At 41.9% G+C, this 27368-nt stretch overlaps 2 protein-coding genes across 2 annotated transcripts in view; one reads left to right on the plus strand and one right to left on the minus strand.

The window, feature by feature from the left end:
• The window catches only part of CIBAR2 (CBY1 interacting BAR domain containing 2), a 29248-nt gene extending 10886 nt beyond the window's left edge, over nucleotides 1-18362 (plus strand). The window contains exons 4-9 of the mRNA XM_072117079.1: nucleotides 881-982; nucleotides 1740-1745; nucleotides 8930-9034; nucleotides 12453-12566; nucleotides 12653-12754; nucleotides 16502-18362. Coding sequence (XP_071973180.1) covers nucleotides 881-982; nucleotides 1740-1745; nucleotides 8930-9034; nucleotides 12453-12566; nucleotides 12653-12754; nucleotides 16502-16633 — 561 coding nt within the window. The 3' untranslated portion in view covers nucleotides 16634-18362. The remainder of the gene's footprint in view (nucleotides 1-880; nucleotides 983-1739; nucleotides 1746-8929; nucleotides 9035-12452; nucleotides 12567-12652; nucleotides 12755-16501) is intronic.
• The window catches only part of LOC140070491 (meckelin-like), a 28420-nt gene continuing 19373 nt past the window's right edge, over nucleotides 18322-27368 (minus strand). Inside the window, exons 24-28 of the mRNA XM_072117071.1 lie at nucleotides 27108-27224; nucleotides 25840-25944; nucleotides 20637-20739; nucleotides 20260-20402; nucleotides 18322-18630 (exon numbers count right to left, since the gene is read on the minus strand). Coding sequence (XP_071973172.1) covers nucleotides 18550-18630; nucleotides 20260-20402; nucleotides 20637-20739; nucleotides 25840-25944; nucleotides 27108-27224 — 549 coding nt within the window. The 3' untranslated portion in view covers nucleotides 18322-18549. The remainder of the gene's footprint in view (nucleotides 18631-20259; nucleotides 20403-20636; nucleotides 20740-25839; nucleotides 25945-27107; nucleotides 27225-27368) is intronic.

The following is a 27368-nucleotide window of genomic DNA, read 5'->3' on the forward strand; positions in this document are numbered from 1 at the left end:
TGCAAACATGTATGCACTCATATATACATTTATACACTCATACATACAGTATATACATACATATAGTACATGCACATTATATTATTAGTAATACATAGTATAAACACACCATATATACACCTACTACATATACATATAGAATATACACACATTCATACAGGAGGAGATTTATCAAAGGTGTCTGAGAGCACTATTATTCCAGTTGCACATGGCAAACAATCACAGCTGAGCTTTCAACTTCCCATAACTGTTTATAAAATGAAAGCTGAGCTCTGATTGGTTTTCATAGGCAACTAGAATAATCCTGCTCTCAGGACTTCTGATAAACATCCCCCTGTACAGCATATACACGCAATAACAACACACACATATAGCAAAGTCCCCTACTTGGTCTCCTGATTCCCACTTTGCAGTGATCATCTCTTCCTGGATGCTCACGGTGTGTGAGAAATGTTTGGGGTCGATCAGTTACCTCAGTAGACCCCAATGACATCAATTGTTTTCTACATCACCAGTGGCCACAACGGATTCCATGACCTTGATAGCTGCCGCATTATTGAAACTGGTAGTGGAGGCCTGGTAAATGCACCTTTTTTTGCCTACCTCTTTCTGCGCCCAGGAGATTCCTGGAAAGCTCCATTTTGATTTTTTAGGGGCCATTACACTGCTGCTTACATTGGGTGCTAATGTATAGCTAAAAGCTTATGGAAAGCTGTCTGCTTATTGCATTTTTAGATGCAAATTATGACAAAATGTTTTGCAAAAAGTTTTAGTCGCTGCTACAGCTGACTCCCTTTATTTTGTTAAAAAAATGTACATAATTTGTATTTTTTTTTATATAAGTACATTTTTTATCTTTCTCATCTTTATCTTCTGACAGGCAGAAATAAAGAAATTCAACACTGTGAGGAACAAAGAGATAAAAGAGCTGCAAAAGTTGGAGAAGCTGCGGCACAGGGCACCATCTGACCGTCACATGATTGTATCCTTTGCATTTCTTATCTGATATCTTTGGAATTCCATTAAATGTTGCTAAGTTATTTAATTCCTCCTTTACAATAATGCAATGTCCAGGGACACTTGCTTACAGATCCAGGCACGGTGACTGTGGTAATCTTCCTGTATATGTTATCCATGTTATCCTTCCTTCTAAAATCAACTTTTAAAATAACAAATATAAGAAGATTAACACAGTCACCTGGATAACTGGATCTATGAGTAAGTGTCCCTAGTTAATCATGCTTGATTTTGGTGGTAGATTTCCTTTTTGTGAATAGCAGCTTCAGTGATCTGAAGGGTGTGTTTAGGGGCGGATTAAGATTACCATAGGCTCTGGGCTATATTATAGCCCCTACAAGTGCAGTATTCACATTCTATCCCCCCATCCCACTGTTTGCTACACTGCAGTGAGACAGAGATGGAGTGGGAAGTGCTGAGGGAGCAGGGGGAAGGGTGGGACAGGCTAATAGCCTGTAAAGCTGGAGCACACGGTGCCCTGGTAAAACCTGCAGGAGCCCTACAGGCTCATTACCATAATTTTAGAAGGAAGGAAGCCATAGATAACAAAAATAAGAAGTTTACCAATATCATGGTGCCTGGAGTAAGTGTCTCTGGTTTATTATACTTACTTTGTGATGGTAGATTTCCTCTAATATATGTGGATAAGTGAGGTGGACGTCCTGATACCTATTTTACATAATATTATTGTGTGATTTATTCCTTGACTCTCATCATGCCAGTCCCAGGTGAGTTTCCCACTTCATTTTTTTAATAAAACAGGAGCAGGTAAGCGACAAATATGCAGCACAGTCTTTACCAAGCTGGAGGATGTCAGCTCTTGGCTACCTAGTGCAACAAGTGTTATTCCAGAGGAGTCTAGCGGGTGACAAGCATATTGTTATGAAAGATTGAACATCATGCATTTGACTGCGGGGTAAGTATTACTATTGATCTATTACTGAAATGTCATTGTTTGAGAGAGTGGTTGGCAGTTCTTTATATAGTAGAAATCCAGAGAAGGATTGAAATATGGACTATGAATGTGGTGTTTGTCATACCCTCCACCTTTTAGATTGAGGAAAGAGACACTACTAACAGACTGGCTGCAACATGTGAATTTTGATACTTCAGAGACAGGAAGGTGTGCCATCAACTCAACTCCCTTCCACTGCACAAGTGCTGAGGTAGCAGTGTAACAGTCTGTAAAGCCAGATCACAGAGGGGCTATGGTAGCCCCTCAGTTTCGTTAGCATAATTATACAAGTTGATTTCAGTAAGAAGGCCATGGACAACAAATATAAGAAGATTACCACAGTTTTGGTACCTGGATCTATGAGGAAGTGTCCCTGGTTTATCATGCTGGATTCAATTTTCAGAACAATAATATCGTACAACACTGTAGCAAAATGATCTGTCAAGGCATCGCAATCGGAAGGGTCACAGAGTGTTAGCAATGTTAACATGACCAATGAGAACAAAACCCTAGTAATACCCTAGCAATGATACCCTTCACACCCCTACCTCCCACTCCCAACCCAAAGCCTACATGATGGGGCAGATAAACTCCCCCCACATCTCAGAGGTTCCTACAGATATCCAATGGGAGTTTTAATCTTCCCAGTAGGCCCGCAATATCAGACTTTAAATACCATACAGAGCTAAGACATGGTCTAACCAGCTACTTTAATGACATCAATAAAAAAAAACTAGTGCTGAACCTTCTCCACTTTGCCATACTATCCTGCTTCGATCTCTCCTCTATGCTTTCTAGAAGTACATATCACGTCACCAGGGTCAAAACATCCCAAAATTGAGGAGTAGTCTGTTGCAGCCATCCAGCCAATAGGGCCCATGAAGTACATGACAATGCTGGTTTGAGGGTCTTGTTTTCGCTCGACGCGGCCAAGGCCTTTGACTCGGTGTTGTGACCTTACCTGTGGCTAGAGTTGGAACGGTTGGATCAGAGTGCAATACAAGTTCTGCACATCAAAAACATGCGCAGAACATGCGTGTGGAAAAACTGAAGTGTGAAAGGGGCCTAACAGCACAATTCATAAAAATGTGTATGTCTTTTTTGCCCTGGAGATTAATTTTTTTGTATTACAATTGGTGTGATTGGGAGATGTATAGTACACCTGAATAAGATTGCTAAATAAACAACTTTATTGCTAAATAAACAAACAACTCTGTAATTGGTTAGTTGATTCCTGCTCACAATGTGAACGAATAGCACCATAATTCCTGCTTTTTGTTACAGAATATCATTTTGTGTGCACAAGATTTATTGTGGTCACAAAATGGGCTATGTGTGGTAAAATGAATTGGTGTGAAAAAATGCATTCTGTGAATCCTGTATTAGTAAATCAATATTGATTTAATGTTGTGTGACAAAATCATTTTTGTTTGACAAATTAACATTCAGTATGACACAAAAATCTTAGTTTGTGCTACAGAATGACCTTTTGTAGTCAAACAATTATATTTTGTAAAAAGGACTCAAAATGATTTACTCTCAAAAATAACCATCACAAAATAATTTTCATCATATCACAAAATCTTAATTCTGTCACCACATTACAAAGTCTGTGATCACTCAATTTAATTTTGTGGCACAGAAAACAGTTTGTTTCACAAAATGCATTGTGAACAAATGGCAAACAATAATGTATGTCCTTATCTGTTTCTGTACGCCTACAACAGTAGTGTTGCAACTTGTTCAGTTTACCAGGCAAGCCAAATATGTAATGGCAGCTAACACTTCATGCACCTACCTCTGAGCGTAAAGCACCCTAAAGAAGAACCAACTGTACAGGTTGTATAAATACTTGTATACCCCACATCAAAATTATGTTGTGTGTCTTCCTATAATTATATCTGGAAATGTCAGATGTTGCTCCATAGCTACGGTAACATTCGTTTGTATCCGAAGTACTGTAGGCCCTAAATTATCCATACATTTACAGGAAGAACAAGTCCATCGGCACACATCCCTAGTTTGTCCATAAATCAACAGACTTTATACTGGGCAGATTTATGGTACCAAACAACAGTGTAGAAGAGGGACTGTTATCATGATTACAGTTTGGTTAAATAGATTGACTCCTCTGTTATTTAATTGGCTTACTAAAAAGGTTGATGAATCTGATAACTCACTTGTGACATCTCTTTCACCTCTTCCTCACCAACCTCACTTTGTAACTTCTGACAACTATGAAAAATATATTCTGACACCATTCTTGACCCCTTAGAAAACAAAGCTGACCTCTATGCCAATCCTCACTATAGACCCCTATATTATATCACACATCAAACCAAAACCCATATAACATGGGAATCTTCATATCAATAATTCTACATGTATAGCTGGTAAAAACTATACAACTGATTGTGTATACAGATATGGATCTTGCTAGTATAACTTGAGCATACAGTAGTATGTAATGCTCCATATACAGCAAATATAAATGATACATCTACTTCTAATATATAGGGATATGGAACATCCTGACATAATCTGGAAATCCGTTGGTATGAAATGATAAAATGGGGTGTTCTCATGTAATGTTATTGTTTGTGTGATGAAAGTTATAGAATTTTCCAATATTTCTGTAACAAATCTTTGTGGTTTTCTACATATTTGGGAACATTCAGACGGCCGTTCTCTATCTTGCCCTGTGTAACCTCCTCCTTCTCTCCAGTGCAAAGTGGGCATACGGTTTGTTGTCATTCTTCTATGTTCTAGCTTCTAAAGGGGAGATATCAGAAGTGCCTGAGAGCAGACCTGTTTACATCCCAGTGAACAGAAATCTGACCATGGTCACACAGGTGCACAGCTCGTTAGTATCATAGAGAGTAATCAGAGCTGTGTGTTATAACGAGCCGTGCACCTGTGTGACCATGGTCAAATTACTGTCCACTAGAAGTAAACATAGAAGCTTTCCGTAGAACCACAGCAAGTAGAGTTCTAAAAAACAGTGAAGAAATAATACAGAAAGTATATTGGCAATGGTATTACTTTCCATTTCACAAACGATATTAATAACAACAACCACATTGATTTCATGCATTGGGCATACCCCTTTATTGTACAACTGGTATAAGATATCCATCGTCTTGTATAGAGATATGTACCTTGCTGATTTAACCGGGGTATGTATGTAGTGATATATCATTATACAGCTGCTATAAGTTATGCATCTATTTCTTATTAACATACTGTATATATAATTGGACGGCTTCTTGTGTATATCGATCCTGGTTGTGTAACCAATGCAACTGCTGGAATATATGTAAATCTGGTATAAAGATATACCTTTGTACCTTTTTCACTGTTGTTAGAGAACATACACACAGGGAATATTATTTATTTAAGATGAAAGCCCGCACCTTAATGACATTTCTCTGTGAGCCACTGACCTCACCATAGCTGGAACATAAGTACAAACGAGTGAGAATTACCAGATAATAATAGTAAATTTTCATACGCTTCTAACCTCCAACTTGTTAAATTTCCATTATCACCCAGTATGAGAATACTTCACCTGCAGAACAGGGACACTCGCTCCAATGAATCAGATTTCATTTCCTAGGTATTGTCAGCCAATTTACAAGTAAAAATGACATTTAAAGGGAACAGACCGTAAATAATTATTTTAATTTTTTTGCAAATATTTATATGTTGATCAGAACAGCCATAAATCCTTACATTTTTTTGTTTTTATTTCCCAATAAAAAAACAGAGCAAATATAACAGTTATTATATATTGACTTCATACTGATTATACAAAGAAGCTGTGACCTCATGAATTAAAATAATTTTTAGCATTGTCATGGCAGCCAATAGGACACCAGCTTCAATGTTCCAGTGTGTAACTGGTAGCGGTTGGTGACTCCGACACAGCATAGCAGCATCATCTGCAGGTTGGAAGAACACATTACAGAATCTATCGACAACTATAAATTATCTGCAATGCAGTTTAAGATTTTGAGCTCTCAATATTACCTTTCGGTTGCTTTTCAGTCTTCCCTTGATGTCCAAACCAAGGTAAACTGGTAATAATATTGCACATCTGGTATAAGTTATACTTTATAGGTGTCAGAAAAATTATACCACAGTATGTATAGATATCCTCCCCAGTCTACTCATAGAACTGTGATGAAGAAGTTGATATGACTGTTGATCTGGCATCCAACATTAAAGGATGTAAGGACACCCTAAGGGGCACTGAGAATTGGGTACCTGGGATAGGTTGTTACACCTGTAATTGATGACTTATTCCAGAAGCTTGTTTCTGTCTGCTGTGTACAAATGGGGTTTCCAACTATGACTCTCCAGCTCTTGACTACAATTCCTTAGGCTATGCTGAAAGTTATAGTCTAGCAACAGCTGAAGCGCCACAGGCTATAAGTCACTGGCACTGGCATGGCACATGTTTGATCCTTCAATTTCATTTTTATTGTTGCTAAAGGGACTCTTACACCACTATGAGAAACATAAGGTAGAGTGTAATATATGCTTTCTAACATTCTCTTTTATTTGATTCATCTACCAATACAAATGAAAAAGTCACTTGCCTGAGATGAGCCACTCTGAGGGTGACATTGCTTTAATGAAGTGGACACAAAACATAATAACTATAATTGATTTAAAACATCCCATGGTTTAGATATAAGCTACTGGGAATATTATCTGAAGAATAATTGGCCTGTATCTTTTGATGTTGGGAGTTATAGTATGGTTGATATCCTTTATTGTTGCTTTAGCCATGCTCTGTGACCTGCTGCATGTTTATTGTATAGTAGGCATTGCCAGTAAAACTATCTGACTGTTCTAGTTTTTGTTCACGCCAACATGTCCTACAGACATGGCATTGCTGCCTTCATTTTGGAAAGCTGCCTAATTTAACACTCTGATGGTGGAGCTGCAGGTTCAGAACTCCATGGGCATTCCCTCTAAACCCCCCTCCCGTTTTTTTTCACAAGGCTCCATCATACTGGCATTGATATGTAAGCAGTTTTTTGCCTCCACAGTGCACCATATGTTCATAGACCCGGCCTGCTTGTTTACTTATAAATATGCAATTATCAGGGAGAGTCTAACATAAAGTACAGGAATAATAGCACATAACAGCAGGATCAGCCTTCATACTGGGTTGAAACTATTAATGTACTGTAGGTTACTTAGCAGAAAAACTGTAAAAAATGTAGCAGAAGATTTGTTGGTAAAGAGAACTTGCAAAATGTTAGCAAATGCTCATTTATAAAGTGGACAAGGTATCGCAGCCAGGAGGTTGAAGAATCTTCTAGGTCACCAGACTTTTCTCTTTTCTAGTAAATTATATGTAGTCTTTATTCCTGACAAATTACATATTTGCACATGCTAGCATATCCCTAGCACTTGTGATTATTTCCCCCTTTCCACCACTTCCATGCTAGGGGCGGGTGGAGGGGCGTGTGGGGCGTCCGGCCCTGTCCCGGCACTGGCACTATCACTGCAGACAGTGACAAGTGAAGAGTCACTGGCTGCGCCTGCTTGTACTCTAGCGTAGAAATGAGATGTGATGACGCCACTTGCCGGATACATCAAGAGGCCTAAGCATCAACCCTTTTCTGGTGTGAAGCACTGTAGATATCAGAAAAGCAATATTTTTCCAGAAAGGTTGGATTCTAGGGCATATCCAACAAATATGTAATGTCGATTCTACTTCATCACAGCCTCTAACGCAGAGGGGTAGATTTACTATGCTTTCTCTAACAGTTTTCTGGGGGAGAAGGCATGTAAAAATCCTCATCTCCAATGGTTTTTGGGCTTTTCCACAGAGAGATGGAACTCCCTGGCCCACTATATTTACAATAGTCTCTTGCAAGGGAGGTCTTCCGGATCTAAGAGCCTCAGGCTCAGATGGCGGAGCACCTGCCTTGGGGAGGGGTATTTCCTTATAAATCCCCTTCTGATGTATTAATGCATACAGGGGCATAACTACAGTGGTAGCAACCATAGCAGCACCTATGGGGCCCGTAGTGTCAGGGGGCCTCGTCATCTGATCTGACACTAAATAATGGAGGATGTGCACCATTATATACATATAATGCTGCCCATGTACAGCATAATGGGGCACATTCACTTAGAAGGTCGGAAACTGCACTAAAAGTGTTTTTTTTCGTGTATAATGCTGGGTCTGGAGATTCACTAAGATTGTGCACCAGAAATCATGAATATGTCACTTTCTCACACTGGCCCGACAGAGTTCACCATCTTTTTTTGTGGTGCACCTTAAACATACGGCATGCAGCACAATTTGCAAGTTAGATAAGGCGCTTGGTCCGAATCAGTCGGACCGACCAACAGCACGCCCCTTAATTTGTGTTCCATGGAGGCCAGCGCAGGTATGCCACAAAAGGGTCGCGAGCGACACAATAGAGGCGCAGACAGTTCTTAAATACCTTTGCAAGCCGTTTTAGCCTAAAAGAATGTGCACAGTCCGACAAAAGCGCAGCCCAAAGCCCTTAGTAAATGTGCCCCAATAGGTATATAACATTTATGTGTATATAGTGAATGGTGTGTATTTACTGTATGTGTGTTTATATGCTGTACATCTGTATATGGCACTCTATGTGTGTATATGTGATGTGTACATGCTCTATATGCTATGGGGCCCTACCTCTCCTAGTTAGGCCCCTGATTGTATATGAACAGCTGGTATAAGTTGTAGTTTTTTTTTTTTGTGTATGATGCTGTCATCCACATTGGTGGCATCTTGCAGTTGTCTAATTGTTTACGGACAGCTTCTGTTGTAAAAGTTATGGATAGCCTGGTGTGTAGTGATATGGGTCATACTGGCTTAACTTGGCATCTTCTAGTATAAAATGATACATGTACAGGTACGAGTTCTAATCTTCTGTGATGTCCATTCTATTATTTTCTGTATAGGCTGAGTCTAGTGTTCAAAAAGCTTCTGTAGATGCTGCACGTACCACCCAGCAGCTTGAGGAGGTCATCGATAACTTTCAACAGCAAAAAATTACGGATATTCAGGTAACGCCTACGGATCAAACCTCTCAGTTGCAATGCAGTTATGACTGGAAGAGCAGGAGACACAGTAGCACCATATCATAGTAGCCCCCTGATTATACAAAACAAGCATTGAAACCTATCCCCCCTCCTCCCATAAAAATCCAGAGGTTAGAGGACATTCTCTATCTTTTGTGTCCTGGGCACAGGACCATGCAATTCATGATTGACAATTCAAAAGTAATGGGGCAGCGTGCTAGTTGCTTGAAAAATGGTTAGCACCGCCCAAAAACATGTGCATGAGGCCGTAGGCTGCAGTTACACAAATGTGTGCCAACACAGCTTCGGGGAGGCGGACACACGTCAGGCATGCTGGAGAGGAGGAGGAATGAGCTCTGCTCACCCCTCCCCTCTCCATAGTAAATAGAACATGGTCTATCTTTGGCTCTAAGAACAGCCGTGTGGCTCTATCTTTTTTGTGGCCGTACCGAGCCTGGGCACCATAGACGAATATGGGGACGTATATCCGGCTGGAAATTTGCGGCCGTATATACGTTCCCCATATGTTCGTGTGAATACTCAGGTTGTATCCTCACTTTTAGGCTACATTCATACATTCACACGCCAGGGCCAGGGAGAGGAGCGATATATCTCCATAGCGATATATGGCCGCGACGCCGTATTACAGGAGAAAGATGGGACATATACTCAAAAGAAAAATCAGCTCACCAGAAAGTCCAGACAATGCAGTTTTCCGACTCCACCAACTCCCGCACGGACACCCTCGGCCACAGGTGCAAATGAAGCAGGTAATTGAAAAGTAGAAACACGTCCAGCTGAGCATGGATAGTCGGCCAATAGGTAAAAAATATTAGTGTTTATTTCGTCCTTTTAAAAAATGTAAACATAGACTGCACAGTACATAGGATAGAAAAAAGACATAAAGGCTACAAGCCTACGCGTTTCGGTACATGACCTTACTCATGGCTTATGCATAACTTACTGCACAATCGCCTTATATACGTCACTTCCAGATCACATGGTTTCACAGTCAGTTTTAACTCTTACTATGCTGAAAACATGTGTAATAAAATATATATGTTAAAAACATTATGTTTTTACTGCAATGATTGGTAGGTGTTAGATAGAGAACTACATCTTAACAGAAATGGATCAAATCTTGTTTTTTGTTCAAACCATGTGGTACTCTAGTCTTCAATGTGAAGATCCAAAACGTCTCCCGATTCAGGAGTATCCGCCTTAGATCTCCACCCCTCTTTGGTTTGGTAATTTTTTCTATCCCCTTACATCTGAGAACACTGCAGTCACCTGCATGGCAGTCCCTGATGTGCGGTTCATATCTCAGCGGTATCAAAGCACATCAGGGACTGCCATGCAGGTGACTGCAGTGTTCTCAGATGTAAAGGGATAGAAAAAATTACCAAACCAAATAGGGGTGGAGATCTAAGGCGGATACTCCTGAATCGGGAGACGTTTTGGATCTTCACATTGAAGACTAGAGTACCACATGGTTTAAACAAAAAACAAGATTTGATCCATTTCTGTTAAGATGTAGTTCTCTATCTAACACCTACCAATCATTGCAGTAAAAACATAATGTTTTTAACATATATATTTTATTACACATGTTTTCAGCATAGTAAGAGTTAAAATTGACTGTGAAACCATGTGATCTGGAAGTGACGTATATAAGGCGATTGTGCAGTAAGTTATGCATAAGCCATGAGTAAGGTCATGTACCGAAACGCGTAGGCTTGTAGCCTTTATGTCTTTTTTCTATCCTATGTACTGTGCAGTGTATGTTTACATTTTTTAAAAGGACGAAATAAACACTAATATTTTTTACCTATTGGCCGACTATCCATGCTCAGCTGGACGTGTTTCTACTTTTCAAAGATGGGACATGTCCTATCTTTCTCCCAGCTACGGAACGGTACAGTGCTACACACATGTGGGCGGCACCGTACCGCCCCCATACGGCACCGTGTTCCCATTGCCATGTATGGGGGATGTATATACGCTCTATATACGTCCCCCATACGTGCGTGTGAATATAGCCTTAGGGTTACTGCCCCCTTAAATTTTGCTTCCATCTAATCTCATTTTTAATCCCTCAATTTTTAGTAAGTGCCTCCCAACCAATTCTTGGTGTATCCTTTCTAAGTAAATAACCCTTTTATTTGCCCAAAATCCAAGATTACTACATGGATTATTTACCAGAATCAAGAATTCCACATAGCTATTGTACCAGAACTTTACTACATAAATATAGGACCACAAAAAAAGAATATTACATAGTATTAAGTAGTCTTGGTTCTGGTGCTTTTTCTAAATACTAAGTCCAGAACCACTGTTACTACATAAATACAGAACCATAACGAGGTTGGTATATAGATACGATACCACAACCAAGATTACTACATAGAAACAGCACCAAAACTAGTATTGTTTCATAGATACTGTACCAGAACCAATAGATGCAGAACCAAGCAGAGCGAGACATCCATATATTACACAGTTTCTGATGTCGGACAATAAATCTGATGCAGCATAAGACTTTCTCCATGTAGGTTTCCCTCTTTAACGAAAAGATAACAGAGATTCACAGCGCAGGGGAGATGCTGCAGAATTTTGAGCTCATGCCTAATGCCAGCACTGATGTGACAGATGACATCTTTGATTAGAGAAATTCTTATTTTCTTCATCTTCTACCTGTTCACCTTCTCCATTTTTACCACCCATGACGTGTCTTCGCAGTTTTTAACACAACAATTTTAGCAACTTCATAATACAAACTTGATAATGTTCTGCACACAGTAGCCAATATATGAACAGAGCACTTACAATAGCCAATACAGTACCATGGGTCTCACAGTAGCCAATATAGTTACAGTGTTACTACAATAGCCAATATGTTTACAGTGCCCCCACAGTAGCCAATGTATTTACAGTGCCCCACAGTAACAATATAGTCACAGGGGCCCCACAGAAGCCAACATAATAGCCATTGGTGGTAGTGCTCCCCACAGTAGCAATTGGCCCCAGTCCCATGCCCCCTAATAGTTACAGTGTCTCCATAGATTAAGTAAAATTAAAAAATACTTACCCTCTTTCGTCTCCTCTTGGCGCCTTCCGGAACTGCAGGGGATGAGACATGCAATGATGTGTCTCCCAGGCACAGGTCAGGTCCAGTCATATCCTTAAGCAGCCATCACAGAAAGATGGGTCTTGGCTTCTTCCCAGATGAATCACACCTCTGTGACAGCCGCATTCCCAGTATGCCCCTGACATAGAGACCATTAGGAATGTAACAAAATGGTAATTAAACTTGTATTGTTATAGAAAGATTAGAGCCATTAGCAGTTGTTGCTTAGCTAGAAATTAATTTAGAAAACAATAAACTTTTTGGTTCTTTATACAGAAAATCTTCTCAGATTTCTTAACAATTGAGATGGTTTTTCACGCAAGAGCTTTGGAGGTATATACCAATGCCTTTCACAGGCTGCAAGACTGTGACCTTGAGAAAGATATGGAGGTAATGAAAGATTACTGTGCAAAACTGAGGCGAGTCCACGTTAGGTAGATTTTTTTTACAATTATGAATATTTTTAATTTTTTCAGGACTTCCGGGCAAAGATTCACATTAACACTGGGACTCAAGATGCGCGACTCCTCCCTGCCACCAATGTCTCCTCCAACACCACCTGGCAGATGAGTAATATGGTAGGATGATAGCAAATAATAGCCCTTTGTATGTTTCCCGGAAAAATCTGCTTAGTACTACAACTGTTAGGGCTACAATTATATCTCCTATAGTGCTTGAAAACAGGGGCTAGTGGTAAAACTCTGAACAGCTAGATTTAGGACCGCTAAAAACCTGGGAAGTAACCAAACTTGGCTGCCATTAGAGAATTGCTCTCTGAGTTATGAATTTTGCCTAGCTATAAAATGATAAAGGTATAAGCAAATTGTCCATTCCGGAACCTGTCTACTAAGAACAAATAAGCCCCCATCCCCTACAGCACCAATAAGGGGTGTTGTTCACCCTCTCTTTAATATTGCAATCTGGCGAGATTTCATTTTCCTAAAAGCTGTGGGTATTGAAGGGGTTAATACATTTTTGGGAAAAAAAATAAGGAAAGTGCTGACATTTCCTGCACCTTGACTTTTCCCCTAAGGACAGCTATAATCTACCCAGCATGAGCGGCCTCACATGAATCACCGCTCCGGTAAGTGAGAAGGGTTTCAGGAAATTAAAAAACATGCTACCGAGAATTGATTCCTTGTCAGGCAGCACGCAGCTTGAAGTCGTAAGAGACAAGACAAAGTTGCAGGATGGCGTTAGATTCACTGGTCTGGAACCGGCTTACCCGCTGTTTGTAATTACTGCTTACTTGCTGAGGGCCAGAGATCAGTGGATGCATGGAAATTACTGAATCTGTGTAATCCAGCTGTACTTGTGGCTTGTTTTTATGATTAGAAAGCACTGCTCCATATGGCGGTCTCTCTTTTTGGGAAAATTTAAGTCTATTTTTCTATTGATCCTTTTTAATGCTTAAATGATATATTCCACTTTTATTAATATATCATGCATGTGCTTATGCAGACTTCTGTCACCATGCTAGTAGTCTAAAAAATACTTCATTTCCACCCCTTCCTGACCTATTTATAGTGATGGACTGATATTTTGTGACAGACTGCATAAAATGTTTACCAATGTACCAGTGGGCCGCATACAAGGTTAAAGGGGTGGGGTTTTCCCTATAAGGGGCAGGGTTAAGTGAGCCATTGGCTTTCATCCAGTAGCCAATTTCCTTCATTGAGCTGAAAGAGCTGGTTCATTCCTGAACAAGACTTCACTATGTTAATTTCTTTCACAGTCTGTGGATTAAGGTTTTTTGTGCCATATACTCCAATCAAATCCAGATTCTCCAGTCAAACATGTGACTTGTATCCTTACCATTCACTCTGAACACCAACTATGCTCTAGTACAGAGGTCCCCAACCTTTTTTGCACCAGGGACCGGCTTTAAGCAAGACCAGTTTTCCATGGCCCGGTGGGGGTGGGGGCGGGGCTTTGGTCATATGGGGTGGGGTTATGGAGGGGTGGAGCTTATAATATAAGATATCAGGGAGTGTCTGAACCAGATCCATCATATTGGTTTGGTGTAAAAATAAAGCAATGCAAAATGCATACAGCGTATCGCCATGTAGTATAAAATGCATACAGCGTATCGCCATGTAGTATAAAATGTATACAGCGTATCGCCATGTAGTATAAAATGCATACAGCGTACTGCCATGTGGTATAAAATGCATACAGCGTACTGCCATGTGGTATAAAATGCATACAGCGTATCGCCATGTAGTATAAAATGTATACAGCGTATCGCCATGTAGTATAATATGCATACAGCGCACTGCCATGTGGTATAAAATGCATACAGCGTATCGCCAAGTAGTATAAAATGCGTACAGCGTATCACCATGTAGTATAAAATGCATACAGATTACCGCCATGTAGTATAAAATGCATATAGAATACCGCCATGTAGTATAAAATGCATACAGAGTACCGCCATGTAGTATAAAATGCATACAGTGTATCACCGTGTACTATAAAATGCGTACAGCGTATCACCATGTAGTATAAAATGCATACAGAACACCGCCATGTAGTATAAAATGCGTACAGCGTATCACCATGTAGTATAAAATGCATACAGCGTATCGCCATGTAGTATAAAATGCATACAGCGTATCACCATGTAGTATAAAATGCATACCGAGTACTGCCATGTAGTACAAAATAGAAGCCCTGATAAATATCACAAATATCACAAATGCTGCATATACATACAGCATATATACACATAAACAAACAGTAGATACAGCATATACACATACTTATATACACACACAAATTACATATATTTACACATATATACACATATTACACATATATACACATATTACACATATATATGCAAAGATAAAGTAACCTTACCTATTGTGTTCTTGGAAATTTCGGTGCCTTGTCCTGCAGTGGTGGTGGCGCGGTGAGGTAGCCGGGAGCGAGTAGGTCGTGAGAGCCGGGAGGCTAGGGAGCCTGGAGCTTAAGCAGGGGCAGGGGGAGCAGGGAGCCTGGAGGGGGGGACGTTAGCGGAGCCGGGTTGAGACGGGAGTGGAAGGGGAACCGGGAGCGGAGAGCCGGAAGCGGGTAGGTCAAGAGCCGGGAGCGGGGTGGCAGAGGGAGCCGAGAGCGGAGGGAGCAGTATGGGAGCGTGGAGCTTGAGCAGGGGCAGGGAGCCGAGAGCCTAGAGGGGAGGGGGGGCGTTAGCAGAGTCAGGTTGAGACGGGAGTGGAGAGCCGGGAGCGGGGGGCGGACGGAGCCGAGAGTCGAGAGCGGAGGGAGCAGTAGGGGAGCGTGGAGCTTGAGCAGGGGCAGGGAGCGGAGAGCCTGGGGGGGCGTTAGCAGAGACAGGTTGAGACGGGAGCGGGGGGCGCGGAGAGCCGGGAACCGGAGGGAGCGGAGAGCCGGGAACCGGAGGGAGCGGAGAGCCGGGAACCAGAGGGAGCGGAGAGACGGGAGCGGGGGCGAGAGCCGGGAGGACGTTAGCGGAGGGAGCGGGAAAGGAGCCTGGAGCTTGAGCGGGGGAGCAGGGAGCCGAGAGCCTGGAGGGGGGGGGGGAGCTCGGTGCCGGCAGGGTCTGGGGGCCGTTGTAAGGTGCCGGCGGTGTCGGGGGTGTGCGCAAGGTGCTGGCAGCGCCGGGGAGCAAGGTGCCGGACGGAGGGCTGCAACGTGGTCCCGTCCAGTGCGGGAGCTCAGTGCTGGCCGGTGCCGCCCCTGCGGACCGGCGGTTGGGGACCTCTGCTCTAGTACAGTGATGGCGAACCTTTTAGAGGCCGGGTGCCCAATCTACAACTAATACCCACTTATGTATAGCAACGTGCCAGCACGGCTATTTAAGTAGTAATTTATTGCTACCTGTTCTACCACAACTTTCAATTATATCGGCCTCTTGAGGACAATAAAACAGTTGAAAGAAGGGCAAATTTGGACTAATGTTGCAGCATCTTGCCATGGTCCCCCTGTACAGGAAGAAATGTGGAGCGTAGAGGAGCTCTAAAGAAAATCCTCCCTTTTCCACATGTTCTACCTCTTCCTGCAGTCCCAAGCAATCAAGAATGTGTTGCTTTAAAATAGCACCGAGAGCAGCATTTCTTGCGTCGCCTAGGACTGCAGGATGATTCTTTGAGTTCTATGTCGAGTGCTATGTTGATGGCTTGGGTGCCCAAAAAGAGGGCTCCGAGTGCCGCTGGCACCCGTGCCATAGGTTCGCCACCACTGCTCTAGTATCTAAAATAGAGCTCATATAACTGTACATTACAACTAGAAAAGTAGAGCAATGTATTTATTTACCAGGTTGCTGAGCATGAGATTTAGATTTATATGACCCTTACTTGCAGAGCCTTGCGAGCACCCTGCAAAGACAGAATCACGTGGATGACGATGAAGAGGAGGAAGATAGTGAAGACTCAGAGGAAGATGATGACTACAGGAATCCCAGGAGACAGGAATATTCCAGAGTGAAGAAATAAGTTGCATGGACATGGCACCACAATTGCTGCTGCACACCTGGGAGACCACATCAGATTCTCCCACAGTGTAGGAATTATTAAGAGCAACTGCAATGGCAAGATCATGGTTAATAATTGAATAATCACTGGTAAAGACACTGCAGCAAATATTGTCTGGGGCTTAAATCTTTGCATGTCTTGTCATTGGTCTTGTCAAGTTTTTACACCACTGAACTACCAGCACCCTCAGGTAATGTATGTAATATATTTTCTTGGATTCCCTCTTTTATTTTATATCTTGCATGTTTACCTATGAGAAAAATAACCTCCAAACCTGATTTTTTTTTTAGGTAATTTAACATAAAAGAGGGAATTCTAGGAAGGATATTTCATACCCAACAGGGGTGCTGCTGGTTTAGTGGGGTAAAAGCTGGTGAATGTGTCCTTTTTAAGCTCAGCAGAGTTCTATAGTTGGAAACTTTAAATATATTTTGTGTCAGAGTTTATTCCTATTTGAAAGCTTTCTGCTATTAAAAGGATAATATTTTTTTTACAATTTAAGGATATATACCCATATTGATACTAGTTTCAACTGTATCCAGTCTAATCCAGTCAATTATTTGAAATACAAGGTTGTTTTTCTATATAGTATGTACATTAAATTTAAAAAGAAACTCCAGTGATTTTCCATTCCATTCTATCCCTAGTCTGCACTTCTCAGTTATTGCTTCCTATCTGAAAATTCCTTGTCACTCACTATGACCTGTTAAAAATTCACTTCTTGCTGAAGCCTCTCACTTCTTGCTGATGCACTATATTACACAGATGCTCAGAGAGGTTCTGTCATGCAGTAATAATGATGGAAGTGACAGTGCAACCTCCAGATTGTATAGTTCTGGTCTGTTAGATTCTGTATGAGAATATAGTAAGAAGAGATATTACTGTACCCCCGCCAGTAGAGATGGTAAAGTCTGTAGCTGACCATGTCATACCTTCCTGATGCACTATGACATAGATTTTTTTTCCACTATCTTGTCTTCTAACAACGCCGTGTCATAGTGTGCACCGACTAGCAGAGTGCATGGACGCCACCCTGCCCGCTCTGTTACCAGTGAAGAAGAGAAGGAAGAGGAGCTGCACGGAGCTTTGGAAGGAGAGCATGTAATTTTTTTTTATTCACTCGTTTATAAGCAGAGTTGGAGTTTTTCAGTTTTTGTGCTGAAAAATTAGGCTTATAAACGAATATATACAGTAATAACTATATGTAAAATACGGCACCCTACCTTCCATACAGACCTGTCAGCTGTGTGTGAATATCTCCTTCCTGACCCATCATGCATTATTTTACACTTAGAAGGGATCCAGCTACGTGCACTCTCAGAACTGGAGCCTGTGCTGGATGACTAGGTAACTTTCAGGACAATGGTGTTTATTTTCTGAGGGACTGGAAGTGCCTTGCGAGCTCTGTATTTTTTTCTTGTCTGGGAATGAAGTGCTGCACCCTCTGTATTGAATTATGTCTCATGATGCAAAAGTAAATGTTTCCTACCTCCTGAGAGATGGGGGAGCGGTTCCTATTGAAGTTTGGCAATAAAGCATTACATTTCCGTCTATCATAACATGACGCAGGCGAACCATGTGCAGGAGGAATACACTGCACTGTGTCAGGAGGGTGGAAATGAGGATAGTGTAAATTTATAATTGTGCAAGTATTTATTTTTTAAAGTGCAAATTAAAATTCATAATGAAAGTTGTTTTTACTTATTGACCTATTTTAAATGTTGACAATTGTTGTAAAAATAATTTATTGTATCAAAATCAAGTAAAATATACAAAATTCCCAAAAAATAGCAAAATATTGTGATTGCAGTTCCACACATTGTGATTCTGTAGATATATATTTGGCGGCAGTGACGGCTCTCCTGCCATCATTGCACTTATATTAGGAAATTTTCCTCCACCATTGTTTGCATTGAGAGATTCTTTTTTCCAATTTCTGATCGTAAAATCTTCACAAACTACAAATCGGAGAACAAGATCAATGTTAGTATAAAGAGAATCCCCATGATTCTGTTATTGTTAACAGTACAGTATTTGCTAAAATGATAACTGATTATGAGGGTGGTCTGGTCTATATTAGTTTAGGTCTAGTTGGGGTATAAAATTTATTCTAGGGATCTGGACTGGTGTCTGAATTCTGTTGTCTGGTCTGAATTTATCTAGGTGCCTGGGGTCTCAATTTCATTAGGAGTCAATCTATTATATGAATAATTTGTGTTCCAAAGCACAGCCATGGTTGGTTCATGAAAAACAGGCCCTGCAATGGCCTGAATTAATGGACCAACTACAGTGCAGATGTTGGGACGGTTTCCTCCACGGATTAGCAGTGCTGAACTTTCCCCGTCCTAGGCACTGTGATCGATCTGTGAAATCCGGTCCATTTTTCACTTTACTGAATATTGCAGTTTCAGAAAACAGGTGGCAACATTATTACTTCTGCTATAGAATCTGCAAATGGCAGTTTACAAGCGCTGGAAGATGAACTAGATCTGGAAGTTAGGAAGCTTTTCATTTATTTCAAACCGAACCCTGATTTCAAACTATTTTTAAAATAAGTAGGAAAACCCCTTCATTTTCGGGACTAGTCTGGATATCTGTACTGATTTAGTGTGGGTGGTCTTGGTCTAGATTTAGCAATTAAGGTTGTAATCTTAGTGTACTGAAGGTTAAAAAAAAACAACTATTAATACTATTAATATTTATGTTTATATATGAGTGGGTTTATTTCCAGGCATCAGCACCTGTATCTTATATCCTGACGGATCTCATTGTCTCCCTCCTGAACAGACAGTTCCCATACAAGAGCCATGAAAGGGGGAGACGTTGGCCTAGATATATTATTGTGCGTGTGCCAGTTTTTTGTCCACGTTTTCATGAAAAAAAAGTTTCTTTGGACCGTGTACATGTATTTATGTTTGTGCCCCACAATTGTGTCTCAGTCTTATTTTGTCTGACACTATTTAATAACGTGCACCTAAAGGGACGTGATAATGTGTGTTCCTCGTTTGCACCACATTTATTACTTAGATGTGCCTAAATTCACAACAGCATGAACCAAAGTGCCCTGAGAAAAAAAAGTGTAAACTAAAACGAGGCACATTGCAGTTTTTATATATTTGGGCCTTTTAGTATTTGTGCAAGATTTATGTGAAATGTATTTATAAAACTAAAGGATAAACTCAACGTAACACCATCAGATACCATGCATACATAAAATATGGAGTGCAAGAGAGACTGCTCTTAACTCTCAGTCAGGCATTGATTATCCCATACCAGACGAATGTATGGGGGCCGTTTCTATGGCTGTACAATTTGCAGGCACATCATGGCCCCTACAGAAGTCTTTACCACCCAGCCACAGTGTGGTGAGCACACACTGTCGGACCGAGCTGGGCGGATATCCTATATTTGGCAATTTATTTGGCACAACCACTCAGCTTTCAAAGGAGAGGGGAGGGTTGAGGACCAAGGAGCCTACATTGCAAAGTTTCACCAGATTGAAGCTATATTGCGTTATGTGCATTAATAGATAACTATGACTACATTACTGACATCCTAAAAATAGCAGGAAAGAAAAAAGGCCTTACCATTTGCACCACAAAGGTTAAAATTGTGGCAAGCACAAAATTCTGAGTTCCCAAATCAATGACACAAAACAGGAGTGTGTCAAAGAGAAGAAGTACAAGTTCATTACTGTAGAAGAGAGTGCGGCTGAAGCGATAACGATCATCTGGAATGAGAAAAGGAAAATTATCAGGAAGGTGAAGCTATGAAATCTCAACAAGGTAGACACATACACATAAAGGAGGGAGAGAGATTTTATATATTTCATCCACACAGTGAGTGTGGCCATCAAACTCTTGTGAAAAGGCAATGCCCTACGTGGCTGACAGTTTACAGAGAGTTGTGGTATAGTTAAAGCAAAGAATGGTTCTCACACAACCAATCATAGCTGATCACTCACCACTGTAGAAAATGGATTTCTCAATGGGCTGCTGGAACTCTATGTCTAGGACACTCTCAAGAAACAGCTTGTCCTTCACCATGTAATCCATATCCTTAAATACCTGTGGGACAAACCATCACTTATTGGGTTTGTAATATACACAATTTATAACAAGTGTTATTCCAGAGAGCCTATGATTCAGTGACCATGTGTTTTAGTTTCAACAAAACTTTATTGATGCCTTACAATAGACCATGTGTTTTTTAAAGTTCTTTCCAAACTCTGTCTATGATCAATAAGTATGTTGATAATCTATACAAGTTAAAACACAATACTGTGTACATTATAATTATAAATAAAACCCACTGAATACCTTCTATTTCTCACAGTCTGTTACACCCAGTCCACAACACCATTAGTGGTGCCCGATACTACTATTCGATTATTTATAACAGTAGGTAAAAGGGAGTCAATAGGAACAGATGGTAAATGAAGGGCTTCCGTTTAAGGTTTCTGTTATTCTATACCATAACAGAATAGAGTACCACACACTCCAGCCGTACACTTGTATCCAGTCTAGACAAACCCCTGTGTGCCAAAATCAGTAGCTTTGTGTCAATTTGTTACAGTGTATCAGAAATTCAGGCTGTTAAAGTAAAAGAATATTGTCAGTACTAGATACAGTTGTAAGAACTCAGATGTGATAAGTATCAGGATAAGTATCTCCTACCCTACGGGCTGAAGTAATTGCCACTAGGAAAACTACCTTCAATGTTAAACATTTTGGGGGGCAGGATTCTAATGGCTCAAATGGTTCCTTAAGCAAATAATTCAAAGTGAGGTCCCAAGGAGGAACTGCAGTATGCTTAAAGGGAATCATCCGAGAGGCAGCTTTTATAAATCTGGCTATCCAAGGATGAGAAGCTAAGGAAGAGTCAAACAGGGTGCTAAGGGCTGACACCTGGACTTTAAGGGTAGCTGGCTTCAACCCCTTGTCTAACCCAGCCTGTAAAAAATTCTGGCTATGTTCGGGCGATCTAGATTTATCTGATTCGGACTACAGAAATCCGAAAAGACCCTCCAAATCTTAAAATAAATCCTAGAGGTAACTACTTTCCTGCTTCCCTGTAGGGTTGTAATTACCTTATCAGATAGGCCTTTTTTCCTCAGGATGCACCTTTCAAATTCCAGGCCGTCAGATGGAGGTTTGCTATCTGTGGATGGAATACTGGACCCTGGGAGAGAAGATCCTGCCTCTCCGGGAGGATCCAAGGATCTGACACTGAGAGCTCCCTCAGTATTGAGAACCATGCTCTCCTGGGTCAGAAGGGTGCTATCAGGATAACCCTGGCCTGATCTTCCCTTATCTTCTTCAGAACTTCCGGAAGGATAGCCAGGGGAGGAAAGGCATAAGAGAGGTTGAAATTCCATGTTATTGAAAAGGCGTTCAGGGTCACTGGATAATCGGGTTTAGAGAACAGAAACGATTGACCCGCTTGTTCTTCCTGGTGGCAAATAGGTCTATCTGTGGCCGCCCCCACAGTCTCGATATCATGTGGAAGACATCCTGGTGGAGGGACCATTCTTCTCGTCTCAGGTGATGACGGCTCAGAAAATCTGCTTCTAGATTTTCTTTCCCCTTTATGTGTACTGCCGAGAGTGATCTTAAGTTGATCTCTGCTAAGCTGAAAATCTGTCTCGCCACATCTATCAGAAATTTGCTTCTGGTTCCTCCCTGGCGATTTAAAAAAGCTACTGCTGTCATGTTGTCTGACATGATCTTCAAGTCCTTCCCCTGAATCTCCGGCAAGGATTGCTTCATCGCCTCTAGGACAGCTCTCAACTCTCTGTAGTTTGAGGACATTCCCTGAGCCTCTTTTGCCCAGGTTCCCTGGAACAGGAGGTCTTTTACTTGGGCACCCCATCCCCAGGTACTTGCGTCCGTTATCAAGGACAGTAGTCTCTCCTCCTTCCAAGATCTTCCTCTCTGGAAGGTTTCCCCCTTTGTCCACCACTACAAGGAATTCAATACCTCCTGTGAAAGAGGTGGCCTGATCCCCATCCCAGGCATTCAACATGTATAGCTGCAGAGGTCTTGCATGGAACATTGCCCAAGGCACCGCCGGTATGGCTGCTGTGAGGACACCCAGAACCTTCATTACTTCCCTTATTGAAGGAGAACTGTTCCTGCATAAGCTCTTTACAGAAGCTGTTAATTTCTGAGGGAAGAAAAGATCTTTGGATCATGGAATCTAACTGAATCCCCAGGAATATTTTTACTCTGGAAGGTGTAAGGGAAGATTTCTTCCAATTCACCAACCATCCCAGACGGTGAAGGGTCTCCAGAACCATCTTTATCAGATCTACTAGATCCTCTGATGATCTTCCTACCAGCAGGATATTGTCGAGATATGGTGCAAAAATCCCCTGATGTTTCCTGATGTACGCTGCCACCTCTGATATCAACTTTGTGAATACCCTTGTAGCTATAGCTATTCCAAAGGGCATGGCCGTGAACTGGAGGTGAGAGAGGATGCCATCCAGTACCACTGCCACTCTCAGATATTTTTGGTAATCCGGATGAATGGGGACGTGGTAATATGTGTCCGCCAAGTCTATAGAGGCCATATAGCAGTTGTGAAAAAGCAAATTTATCGTTGACTTTATGGACTCCATCTTGAATCTTTCTACTTGTTTTTTTACGTAGAATACTGTTGAGTAGAACCCTTCCCCTCGTTCCTGAAGTGGAACTCTTCTGAGTACTTTCTTCTGAAGTAAGGACTTTACTTCTGATACTAAAGCTTGTTGGGTCTCCAGACCGCCACAGATGTTATCCTGAAGCGCTGTGGAGGAAAAGACAGAAAAGGTAATTTTACGCTGTCCTGGATGATTCCCAGGATCCAGCGACTCCCTGAGATCTTCTCCCATTCCTCCCTGAACAGGGAGAGTCTTCCCCCCACAGGTCCTCTGGCGTCATGGTTAATTAGGATGTTTGTTGGGGTCTAAAGGGTGCAAGAACATGAAACCCTTAGATCTTCTGGAGGGTCTCCATGTATCCTTCTTGTCTCCAGATCTTTGTGGTGACTTGGCTGGCGGTTTTGTATTAGGAAAACCTTTTTTCCTATCCGCTGCTTTCTCCAGGATCTTATCCAATGTGGATCCAAAAAGGAATTCTCCTTCACAAGGAATATTACATAGGTGACTTTTTGATGACAAGTCTCCTGACCAGTTCTTGAGCCACAGGGCTCTCCTGGCTGAGTTAGACAATGCTGCTGACCTTGCTGATAATCTAAGAGCATCTACCGATGCGTCCGCTAGGAAGGCTGAGGCCTTTTGTGCCGTAGTGACCTCCATAACCAGCTGTGATCTTGGAACACCCGACTTGATCTTCTCTTCCAGCTGGGTAAGCCACATAAACAGTGATCTAGACACACAAGTAGCCGCGATGTTTGGCTTGAATGTTCCTGCTGACGCTTCCCCGGAACGTCTCAGAAAAGTGTCAGGTTTCTTATCCATAGGGTCTTTTAAAACCCCGGAATCCTCCACTGGAAGAGCCACTTTCCTAGAGACTTTGGATATAGCCACATCCACCTCGCGCTCTGTCCCATGTCTCCGTATCTTTCCCTGCGAAGGGATATTTTCTCTTCATGGCTCTTGGGAAAAAAACTTTCTTTTCCGATTTCTTCCATTCTGCTCTGATAAGGGAGAAAATGTTATTATGGATGGGAAAGACTCTCTTTTTCCGCTCCCCTAATCCCTCGAACATACTGGGGCAGATTTATCAAGCTGTCTGAAAGTCAGAATATTTCTAGTTGCCCATGGCAACCAATCATAGCTCAGCTTTCATTTTACCAGTGCTCATGAATATTTTAAAGGGGAGCTGTGATTGGTTGCCTTGGGCAACTAGAAATATTTTGACTTTCAGACAGCTTGAGAAATCTGCCACAATGTCTGTAACTGAGCGTTCCTCCTTCTCATCCTCTAGCTTCATAGTATCCCTGACCAGCTTTATCAAATGCTCCGTATCTTCTGCTGGGAACAAGGGTCTACCCGATCTATCTTCTTCCTCAGAGCCTGACGATAGATCTTCTGGGCTAGAGCTTGAGTTGTCTGATACTCTAGAGGTGCCGGGGGAACTCTGAGATCTATGGGATTATTTCATCCCCTGCATCGAACTACGCACTTCCTGTTGGATAAAGGCACGCATAGATTCAAACAGAGACGACTGCTCCTGCCATACGCAGTATACATTGATCACAGTTAGGTTTCGGATGCGAGTCCGGCAGGTCCTCTCCACAAATCCTACAAACACGACTTTTAGATTTAGTGGTAGTTTTCCCCCTACGCATCTCTTCCCTCGTAGCGGTGTCCACTGAATCTCTACCACCGTCGTTGGAACTCATACCGCCTGGTGGAAAGTAAGCTGATTATTCAGGTCCTCTGACCAAGAAACAGCAGCAGACAAGCTGGATGCAAATCCTGTAGCCGGCTGCCGGTGTGGAATACACACAGGACTCCTGTGTGGGACCAGAATTTCAAATCTCCCACTTGGTGATGTCATCAGGGTGCACGCTATCATTCTCCTTGCCCCACTTCCTGTCTCCACAAGAAGGGGGGCGGACGCCATCTTGGTTTTTCGGCCTGCACCAAACGAAGTGCGCGATCCCCCGGCCTCGATACCGGACATTCCCTCCACACCTGCAGACTGTCACTGCGACCTGCAGCTTCCATCGCAGCGCCCCGCCGAGTCTTCTACACCCTCCGGTAAGCATTTGGCGGGGGACATGCACAGCCACCGCGGGGTACCTGAGACTCCCATTCCCCCTCTCGCCACGCAACGGAGCCTCACTGAGGCTCCCTGGATCCCCGTCAGGGACAGGAAAACCACTTAAAAAGATCTGGGTTTCCTGTCCCTGGGGGCGGATCCCTCTCTCTGGTTGGGTGCTGTCGTGGTGAGAGGGGGAAATAGTGTTCTATAGGCCATCATCAGACCTGTATAAATGTTTTCTCTACTCCAAGGAATAGCTACGTTTTCTGTGCTATTCTATACAAGGCATCTGTTAATAAAACTACTGTGTACTTATTTACTTAGGGTCGCACTTTTACTGTCTCCCAATGCATAGTTAATTTTGTTTTGTGGGCGGAGAGTTGTTTTAAGCTTCATTTACATAAAACCCCAATAAAATATGTTACTAAATAGAAAAAGTAAGTGTGATCTCACATGATCCAAGAAGCAAGACAGAAAGCGGTTAATGGTGTAATAAGTTTTTATCCTTTGCTGTATCATTGGATTCTTTTCATTTCCCCCTTTAAGGTTCCTGGGAGCCTAAAAAATAGAAAGTCAGAGAATTCAGCTACACTCTTAAGAATGGCTTGGTACCTGACCAAGAAATTCTATAATTGTGCCCCCATCGTGTTATAATGTTGCTATTTACTTATGTGGCAGAGGGTCATGACAGTTCAGAGTTATCAAAGTCCAAGTTATCTAAGTTATACTTAGAGCCTTTCAGAAGGGACATCAGGGAGAAGCTCCCAAGGTGTAGAGACACAGTTTGTTAAGAACTGGATTTCTAGCATTTGCATTGCATTGTAAAATTATTTTACCCTGTATGTTTTTTATGTGGATGAGATTACAATAGACTATGCCGACACTGTAAATCACTGAAGACGGCTTTACAGGTTTCTCTGGCAGTTCAAGGAATGTGTTACCAAACCTTTACCCATTTTGTATTAGTCTGTTCTAGAACAGTGATGGTGAACCTTTTGGAGACAGAGTGCCCAAACTACAACCAAAATCCAGTTATTTACCGTGAAGTGCCAACGTGCCATTTTAAGCAGTGACTTATTGCTACCTGTTCTTCCACTTCTTTAATTGTATCAGCCGCCTGAGGCCACCAATACAGTTGAAAGAAGGTGGGCAAATTCAGACTATCATTGTAGCTTCTCACCAGGGTCTTTCTGTACAGGAAGAATGTTTGGAACTGCTTGAAAAGTGAGAAGGTGTTGACAGAACTGCATTATCTTTGGAACTCATCCTGCTGGACCTAACAGTCAATGAAGTGTCGCTGTAAAATAGTGCTGAGAGCAACATCTTATAAGTTGCCTGTGACAGTGGGAAAATTTAATGGATTTGGTCCTGTTTGGTGAACTCTCTCCTGGGCGGATGGCCTGAGTGCCCACAGAAAGGGCTCTGAGTGCCACCTCTGGCACCAGTGCTGGGGGCGTGCTGGGGGTGTGTCGGCCGGCCCCCTTATAAATAAGTACGACTGCCCTGACACAAGATACGAGAATCGAACCTCTTATTTAGTAAGAGGTCGGATCAGTTTAAATATACTTGCCACAAATAATTTTTTTTTAAAAAACTGGCTGAAGAGAAGATTATGGGGGGGGCACATTTGGTGGGGGTCATTTTATGGGTGACAGGTCCTCTTTAAAGAGTTGAAAGAATCTCCGTGATAATAACTAAACTCTCCATCTGAGTGGATTTACCTCTAATAGTGGCTGCATAATCTTTTCATATTGCTCCCGCACACGCTCGCTCAGCAAAACCTCAAATGTCTGGAGCTCAGAGCCGGGTTCTAGACCTCTAAGAGGACACAAGTTTTCCTGCACAAGAAAGTAAATAATAATAAAAAAGTTTAGTCGACAAGAACAATAAATGGTAAGTAAGTAGCCCACATTTCTAGCGACACCAGGATCTAATGGGTGGAGCAAATTTTGCCTGCATGGGATAGCATAATCAGCATAGGT

This window comes from Engystomops pustulosus, chromosome 7 (assembly GCF_040894005.1).
Source record: "Engystomops pustulosus chromosome 7, aEngPut4.maternal, whole genome shotgun sequence".
In the NCBI taxonomy this organism is placed as follows: Eukaryota; Metazoa; Chordata; class Amphibia; order Anura; family Leptodactylidae; genus Engystomops; species Engystomops pustulosus.